This window comes from Cariama cristata, unplaced genomic scaffold (genome assembly GCF_000690535.1).
Source record: "Cariama cristata isolate BGI_N322 unplaced genomic scaffold, ASM69053v1 Scaffold46524, whole genome shotgun sequence".
NCBI classification, from domain to species: Eukaryota; Metazoa; Chordata; class Aves; order Cariamiformes; family Cariamidae; genus Cariama; species Cariama cristata.
This window is the reverse complement of record NW_009614397.1, coordinates 1-9,256: the sequence shown is the minus strand read 5'-3', so window position 1 is coordinate 9,256 and position 9,256 is coordinate 1. Positions and strand designations below refer to the sequence as shown.

At 35.0% G+C, this 9,256-nt stretch overlaps 1 protein-coding gene across 1 annotated transcript; it reads right to left on the bottom strand.

Annotated features, from left to right (window-relative positions):
- Positions 1-1,457: 1,457 nt before the first annotated feature.
- CENPN (centromere protein N) lies at positions 1,458-8,983 on the bottom strand. The gene is made up of 10 exons (XM_009699369.1): positions 8,813-8,983; positions 7,598-7,643; positions 6,781-6,837; positions 6,295-6,371; positions 4,567-4,743; positions 3,757-3,858; positions 3,163-3,220; positions 2,611-2,720; positions 1,850-1,973; positions 1,458-1,573 (listed from the first exon to the last, which is right to left on the bottom strand). The coding sequence occupies exons 1-10, from the start codon at positions 8,981-8,983 to the stop codon at positions 1,458-1,460; spliced, it is 1,038 nt and encodes a 345-aa protein (XP_009697671.1).
- Positions 8,984-9,256: the final 273 nt, after the last annotated feature.

Sequence of the window (9,256 nt, the reverse complement as noted above, 5' to 3'; positions counted from 1 at the left end):
TGTGGAGGTTAGAGAGTACATGGAGCTAGGGCATGTGGAAAAGCGCTTCGCCCCCTTATCCTCCCGCGGGTAGGTGGGGCTGCGGCGTCTCCTCTGCCGGTGGGCTATTTTGCATTTATTTACTGACGTAGACTTGCGTTTTAAAGAACGAATGACACAATACACAAGAGTTTTTCCACTATAGCTTGGCCAGTTCAAGGAGAAGACGTACACTACCGTTAACTGGGGAAGTTAAATGATGTGTGTAGCTCCCAGGATGTGCTAGGGCCTTGGCTTCACGACTTCTCGTCTGCATGCACTCTGCTGCTTGTGATTAATAAGGAGATGCCTGCTTGCCTGGAAGTGCGGCGTAGTTCCTATAATAGCCTCGGTCACAGGAAATTAGAGATGAGATGTACATCTGAAAGTCAGAGACCGACTTTTTGGTTGTCAAAAAGGGAATGCCTTTCCCAGAAATGAGCAGCAGGCCAGGTACTCGCAATATTTTAGAGTATTTTGGAGCTTTACCTTTATGGTACATTATTACTATCTCAGGCATTTAAGTTATTAGGAATAAAAAGTTGCACAGAGTGAAATGCATACTGAAATCTTAATGGGTCTGAATCCTGGAAGGCTCTGTGAGGGTATGAGCAAGAGACATTAAAAGCCAGCTCTTAATGTCTATCACATTTTTTGTATCACACAAAACCTGGAATTGTTTCAGAATCCCTACATTAAGTTAGTTTGACAAAATACATTTAAATCGTGCAGGTGGAAGTCCTAAAAATGTATCAGTAGCAAGTAATCCTAAACTAACTTCTTTTTATACAGAGATGCTGAAAAACAAAAAAAACTGAAAATCAGAATATATTAAGTCATGTCTTTAAGTCAGGCCAAACAAACTTCTATGAGAAGACTTAATTTACACGTTTATTTACAGTTTGAAAAGAAAAACATTCCCTTGCAACCTCTCAAAATATTTACACTGTGTCCTGAAGTTAGAAGACTGCTTCTGCACATTGACATACCAAAAGTGAATCAAATTCCATATACACAAAGTACATGCACAAGGTTTCCAGGTAGCAGAATTAAAAAAGAAACACTTGTACAGTATAACTGAAGCTTCAGATCAAATCTCTCAAATTAAAAATGCAGTAAATTACGTAGAAATATCTATAATTACCAATTGCAGTTTATCAACTCTAAAGAACTCCAGTGCAAAGCTGTTGTTTGCATTAGTGAATGTTGCCATCTTGATTCTGCAGTCTTTATGCCCCCAAGCATAAAAAAGTGGTAATGTGCAAGGATTGCAGAAGTATCAAATCTTAATTGAAATATTCTAAAGCATGGACTTCCTCAAAAGGAAATTATTGCCTGTTTCATTGTATTCCTCTAAGAAAATTTCATAGGACATTAATACCAATAGACAGATTTTTCTTTTTGTGAGTTGTATATTTCTCTATGAAATCAGTTTTAAATTAAGGGCTTACAAAGCTTCCTGGAATGAAGGCTTTTTTCTCTCTAATTTTAAAATAATTCCTAGCTTTTTGTGGTATACACGTAAGTAGTGGTGAAAGTGGTGCATCAGCCATACCTGGAGAGAGAGACAGATGATTATAGCTTAAGTCAACCAATATTTAGCATTCATAACTGTTATAAAACTAAAAAGTATCTATGTACTAACTAGTAACTCTAAGAACAAACCAGTATGCATTTAGACACAAGTTTTTATAGTGGTAACATTTTTATTCTACTAAATTTCTCTGAACAAACTAAGAAGGTTCTCCCTTACGCAAGAAACAAGCAGAATGTAATATGACAAATCTATTTAACTGTGGACTTTTCCATTTTATAGAGTAGGAACACTTACCCGCTGGTGCCAAGGATTTCAGAGATTCTAAGAGATGTGGACTAGAAAACTTGACCAGACATCTGAATGGTTCTCTTTTATCCAAAACATCCATTTTAGGATCACTTCTAAACATCGTCTCAAGCTGTTAGCACAAAATTTAACCAAGGAATATAAGCAATGAATAGGTTTTATTTATGTTATTATTTAAACATAACAATAAAAATGTACTATGCAATAAGACTGTATCTTACTTGTCTGTTACTTGTAATGTTAACATGATTCCAGATGGAAGAATATTTTAATAAAATTAGAGGGTGCCACCATGTGGTAAACAGTTTTCTGCTGAAAGAGGCAGCATGTTCAGTAATATTTTAAAACATTAAGTATTTCTTAGAATTTCCAATATATCTGGTCAGATAAAATCCATACATCATCCAAGAAGTTAAATTATGCTATTATATTTAGTGTGAGCTTTGTGTGTACTTCAAATAACCCTAATTTCTCATGCTTCAACACACTACTGGTGTAAGTCTACCTTTATTACAAAAATAAGTCAAAATGCCTAGTTCACAAGGCTGAAAGACTGAAATATGATCTAGGATTCTGACCAAATCCCAGTGCAAATCCGTTTCTTAAAGATACTTTTATCTAAATTATTTTCAAATGCCCTCCCCAAAAGTTTTTTTAAAAAACAACTCTTATTTCTTCAATTTGCAATTCAATGTAGCTTCCACTACATTAAAATTATTACAAAATCCAAAATTTGTTGGTTTTACTACCTTATATTGTGCAAATTCAAGTTTTGGTTGGGGACCATCACCAAAAACTTCCCGATTCACACTCTGTATTCTCTCTTTCTCATTTTTGTTTTCTTGAACTATCCTTAAATCTGATGCAGGGGAAAAGAGTAGGGAAGAGAAGGAAAAAAAAAAACAGACAACTTTGTCAGCTGATACAATACTGTTTTTCTGATCAGATTATTCCAGTGAAAATCTGAAAATAATACTTTTAAAGAATTCCTCACAATCTTTCTTTCATAAGCTAGTTGTCTCCATCATTTACATTTTCAGTTCTTACCAAGAGAAAAACCCAAGCTGAAATATATATTCACTATATGAAATAGTGGGCATTGAGTATTTTTGGTTTCATAACTGTGTCCAATGACAGCACTCAGGAAATACTTCTCCTAGCAATAGCCAGTATTATGGTATCCCTCCAGGGATGGATAATACCATGTGAATGTAACATATGTACATTTCTTGTTATGAATCTTGCTTCATAAGCCAGCAGTAATGATGTTCAAACTGCCGTTTAATTTGAAATACACATACCACTTTCTGGTGCTACTTTTCTTTCTTGTAGAGGTCTTGGATAATAACTTTGGAAGTTCTAAACAGAGAGAAAAAAAAAAGGGCGTAGCTGAAAAGAACTTTCCATATCTCTTTTTACTTCTCATTCTGCAAGCGAGTATTCTTCCAACTTTTGATAATTACTGGACGTTAGAAAGCCTAGTTTTATTTTGAGAAAAGAATGCCTGTCCTATGATATTTGTGAACATTTCCTTGTTTAAAAGTTTTATATGGACAAGGAAGATAAGTGACCATTCTAATAGCCTTTGGCTCATTACTCTAGGAAGCCTAGTGAACTGATGCTAAAAAAATCCTAGGACTGAATTGTTCATACAATTTTTAGACCAAGTTTAACCATCAGGAATAACAATAATAAAGAGTAGATGGGATACCAAGTAATTACATCTCCATTGTAATGTTACCTTAATGAAAGGCTGTGCACCTCAGTAGTTCAATATTATTTTAACTTGATGGTCTCTCGAAAGAGGTGAACTTTCCCCCCTGCCTGGAGGGTGAGAACTAGGCCTGAAACAAAAAGCAAGACTTATCTTAGGATGTACTTGTGGAGTGGCTCACCTGGCTATATCTCTTAAACACAATATCTTTAAGGGAGTTTAAAGAATGACCTCGAAGCTCCATTTCACGGATGTCACGGTAATTGGCAGCAACAACCAGGGCCTTTAAATAAAAATTGAAATTGTTCTTAACAGTCTTAATCATCACAGTGTTTATAATATGGAAAAGTATAGCATTTCTAGACATTGCAATGTTTTTGTTTCAGGGGAAGCAACTGCCCTTTAACTAGAAAGAGTCTCATGTCTGAAAAAATGTTGAACAGACTGTTATTAAGCTTAGATTAATATTTAAAAGCATTCACAGGATTAACCAGATAAGCCCTATTGCCTTATCAGCTGAAAAATAAAGAAATAAACAGACAATGAAATAATTAAATTACTAGTATGGAAGTGTGCTAAATAGAGAAAAAAAGACCACCAACACTGATCACCATGAGCTGACAGAAAATGTCTTTTAAAACGAATTAATAGCATTCCCTGATGAGCTAATATGTTTAGTTCTTGAAGTTAACTGTGCTGACGGAATATTCTTCAACTTCTATGAGACAATTTAACCAAATACTGCTTGACACTTAAGAAATTAGAACAATTCAAGGTCAGCAAAAATCCCAGTAAACTGAATTTATTCATGGTGCACCATTCCAAAGGTCAGAAAGATTGATTTTATCACAAGCTAAGGGAAAAAAAATGACTATGTAAATTAATAAATTATGTTAAGTGATGAATTTTTACCCCTCCTCTTAAAAGCAAACACAATTATAGCTCTACATGACCGTGGTGAAGTCAGGGTCTATGCAGCATTATTTGGTACCTGACATAGCAGAGGCAAGTTGCTCTTAAGCACTGAGGCAGAAATGAAGACATAGGGAGTCTGTGAATGGTACACAACATAGCTGGTCTTGTACTGGTTTGGTTTTGTATAAGGTGTTCCCCAGGCAATTCTAATCCAGATTGCATTATCCTCGTATTCTCTAAAGTTGATGGTGACCTAATAGAAAAAGAAAAGCTTTGACTTACCAGCACAGTCAGGTGTCCATGAAGATTTTGTTATCTCTTAACCGTGTGTTCACAAGACCCAAAATTTAGTACAGCACTGCTTGAATAAGAAACAAATCCCACTAGTGTGGTCAGGACTGTATTTAAATCTGATTTCCACAGAAAAATGATAACCTCACAAACTGAAAAAAAAATTACCTTTCAAACTCTAACATGACTTTTCTTCCTGTTGATATATATTTCCTTCTGAAGGGCAAAAATAAAAATAGCTTATTACAAAAGCCTTGATTTCTCTTTTGGGAAAATAACACCACAAAAAAAAGGTGTCTATTTAGGTGGAGGGCTAGTGGCAATATTTCCAGTATGTCCAATTTTTGAGAAACTAAACTTTTGATCAACTTGTGATTCTAGACCTGAATATAATATTTATCACTGCTCAAGAATACACAATCAGAAACCTGAAGAAGATTCCATTTCCTGTTCTTGTAGATTTGCTCCTCAGTTACTTCTTTCTACCTTGACCTAATCTGGGTGACTTAAGAGTGGGAAAACTTCCTTTAAAAACAAACAAACCCAAAACTCTCCATTTGACTAAGGCACACATCGCCAAGTCTTTAGTCCAACTAGGTCATAAACTGTTTAAATTGCTAGGCCAATATCACTTTGAGAAGTTTTTGCCTTTTTTTTTTAAATAAAAATATTGCAAAACTTTATTACAATAGTTGTATGAACTACAGCTGATTACCTGTTAGTCTGACTTGTATCTGTTGCCCTCTACTGTTGTCAGTGGGAATCCTTTGTGCATCAAGAAGTGACAAAGCTAACTAGGCAGAGGCATCTTCTATTACCTTGCTTAAATGAAGCTGGTGAGCTAAAGCAAGAAAAGGCTTCTGCAAATTGCTTAGTAAAAAAGTGAGATGATAGTATTTCCTTTCCATTTTTTTCTTACCACGCTCATTTCTGTAGTCTAGAAACTGCTTCTTGCTATTGACAGTGGTCTTTCAGTTGTTATAATGTAACGAAATACCAGGGCCAAGTTCTCACAGCCATCACAAACTATCATTTCAAAGCCAGAACTGGAAGGAAATGGATACAATTTTGCTACTAATCTAAGTCACAATAACTGAACTTCCTTGTCCTGCTTACTGGCTACTTCAAATTCTCTGTATACTGTTTGATCTCATTTTTGTTGTTTGTGTATTGTTATTGGGTAACAGGACAAAGCAATATCAACTTACCTAGGCAACACCTACACTCAAACAGGGCAAAGATTTGACAGAAAACATAAACATACTGCCTTTCATGAAGCCAGTAATATTTTAAGGCAAACTTACAATTTATTTCACTCCAGCATAAAGTTGCTAGAACAGATATGCAATACATTTTTCCTATTTCACATGCAGTTCCTACCATTACCAAATGAATAATCCCATTTAATTTTTGATGCAGACTGTAAGAAAAAAAAACCCACCTCTCTAAAGTTATGAAAACAATCTGTTGATGCCAGAGCTGTGTAAGAAATTTAGAATGGATATATTCTTACATTTTTCAAGGCTGACCGAAGCCGTCTTTTAAATTTTTTTTTGAAATCCATTAAGTCAAAAAATGCCGTTTCTTCCCCTGTTACACAAAAAAAAAGAAACAAGAATTGTGTTTAAAAGAACTAGTTCAGAAATGTTTTTAGTTTTGCTGAAATAAAATTAAGCAGACAAAGCTGAAGTTGCATGGCCTTATACAAAAAGCTGTATATTAAATTTCTGCATCATTATTGCAATATAGAGAAAAGTTTAATATTTAACTAGTAGTAAATATTTTCTAATAATTGCTTGGAAAGTTAATAGAAAATATTCTAAAAACATTAAAGATCTCTCAATTGAAAAATCCATACTAGACTATAGTTAAATGTTAAAGATATCTCCACTGAAAAAATCCATACCAGACTATATTTGCATTTAAAATGTACGATATGAGGCAGCACTGCAATAAGTTACTGAGAACTGTGAGATTACAGTAAGGAAAGATATTTTACCTGTTTTGTTCATCTGGTAAACATGCCACACTCTTTTGTCTGGATAGATGTGGCTGTCTAAGAAAAACAGAGATTGCTCAATAACATAGCATATTATCAAATGGTAATTAAAGGAACAAATAATTTTACAATACTTTTATGACCAGGTTATTTTAAAAAGATTACTTTTGATAATGCAGTATAATTTATTGAGCATTCTTAAACTGCCACTTGTAGCAAACCTAAAGGCAAAATATTTTTTTAATAAAAGAGATGCGAAGGTCTTTTGTAATTCAGTTAAGCAACTAATAAAGGGTATCTCTGAGGTTCAATGTCTGAAGAAAGTTTTTACCTAAAATGACCAAAACTCAGTCTAAACTCAAACTAAGAAGTGTAGACTGTTAAAAGAATCCTTGAGATTTAAGCTATTATATAATCAAGTTGTGAATTAATATTGGTGTTGGTAGTTCCAACTGGAGTATTTGCTGACAGTTTTGCCTATATCAGTCCCTATTGGAGCATGATATTGCCGATTTTGAGGTTCAGTGCATACTGGAGACAAACATACCTGTCTACATTTATAAGTGTCTGCTGGCTGTAGCTTACCACAGCTACATCTACTTCGACCTCAGAAGAAGCAAATGTGCTTTGGCGGATTTTGAGCTTTTGAAATTTTTTTCAAAATTTCAGATCCAATAAGATTCATCATCTAAAATGTAATCTGTTTACACCAAATGGATCTGTGCCTCATTAGGGCAATTGTTATGTAATTAAGGGCATTATTAAGTTACTCAGAAAAAATATAAAGGTGTTATTTTTATTCATTTGTTTTACTCACAAATTATATCTAGGACAGCTGCTTGCTTTATGTCTGCAGAATTTTCCTAGAAAGAAGAATAACAGTCCATGGTGAACTGCAGGTCCAGAATGCTCTATCACACTGTTTAATAAGTGAAAAAAATCTCAGTATTGGTAGTTTAAATTACATTGTGCTGAAGTCCACAGCATGTAGACTCTTCTCAAAGACACCACACCCAGTCCTAATGTGCACACAATAGAGTTTTGAAAAATCAATAACAAAAGCTATTTCAGCAAGGTTGAAGTGTTCCTCTGCAGAGGGAGCAGGAAGAATGTTGTCCTTATGGTATGATGTACAAGCAATTAGAAAGTAAAATCAATGGGTATTCGTGACATTATGCAACACTGACTAGTATTTCACTGTCAGGAATTTTAGCTTGCTTAACTCTTCCTTATTTCATCTTTATGGCATGGAAAGATTTTAAAGAAACTTTATGACACTACTTGTTACAGATAAGAAAGTTTCAGAAACAAATGCTATTTTAAAGTATGACATTTGCTATCTTACAAGAATAACGTAACAGATTCTTGCCTGTAGTTTGATCTACAATCTGTGTAATTAGAGTATGAAATTCAAAAGTAATGACACAAAAGGCTATAGAATTTAAGACATACCAGTAATAACTGTATCTATCTGGGTTATGATACTATAAATAAAGACTCCTCCAGGTCAATGTAAAGATTCTTGGTACACCAAAATCAGAGTATGTAAGTAGGAGATCAGAAAACTTTTTTTTTGCTTACTGTATGCAGAATGGAAATAGTTCTGGCCAAGGAAATTTTACAAAAAATTCTGAAAAATCTAAAATATATATGCTAGTACTATCATTGCCCATACTAAATAGATTTAAATTAGCACTATGTAATGAGTAGACATCTCAATCAATGCCTTTATTTTACAACTTGAAAATACACCCTTTTTTAAAAGGCTTAACACACTTTTATCCATCTTGTGCAACCCAGAGTTCAAAACATGTACTTCAATACTTAGTAAGGGTCAATCCTGCACTCCTCTCGGACAAAATTGGTGGCATTATCAGCTCAGCTTTACATTTTCCAGACTTCAAATTGCCATTTGGTGCTGTGTTATGGCCAAAGAAAATTAATTTCTTCATCAGAATGGTTTTTTTTTTGACGGTGCTTCAACACGCATCCTGCATGTCACTGACAGGCAGTTCCCGAAGGAAAGGATTACCTCACAGAGTTGAACAACGTCTTGAGAAATATTCTCCTTTATCTGACCGAAGTTTATGGTTTGCAGCTGTGCCTCAGAAAGAAAGCCCCATTTCTGTAGCATTGTCTTGATTTCACTTCGTGGGATTTTTAGTACAGTTCTTCGGATATACTCAGCAACAGTTTCATCCATGACGAAGCCACCTGAAAAGCTGAAACGTTAACGAAGTTAAGACCAAGGCACAGGCGAACTCAGGAGATTTGCTCCCTTAGCGCAAAGCCGCACCTAGGCACGACTAGCAGAACATTGGCATCGGTCCTAAGCGCCGCACTACCACGCATTTCGACAGACACCAACGACAGCGAGTTAAAACGCTTCCTACGATAATTTTTCCCCAAGGCCTCAGGAGTTTTCCTCGCTGACCGAGTCCTAGCGCGAGCTTCTAGAGAGGGATGGAGCACCGGC

Coding starts and splice junctions, on each gene's coding strand:
- CENPN (XM_009699369.1), bottom strand. CDS start 8,983: ATGGATGAAACTGTTGCTGAGTATATCCGAAGAACTGTACTAAAAATC. Junction 3,859..4,566: donor ACTTGCCTCTGCTATGTCAG/GTACCAAATAAT, acceptor TTTTATTTAAAG/GCCCTGGTTGTTGCTGCCAA. Junction 1,974..2,610: donor TTGAATTTGCACAATATAAG/GTAGTAAAACCA, acceptor TTGTGCTAACAG/CTTGAGACGATGTTTAGAAG.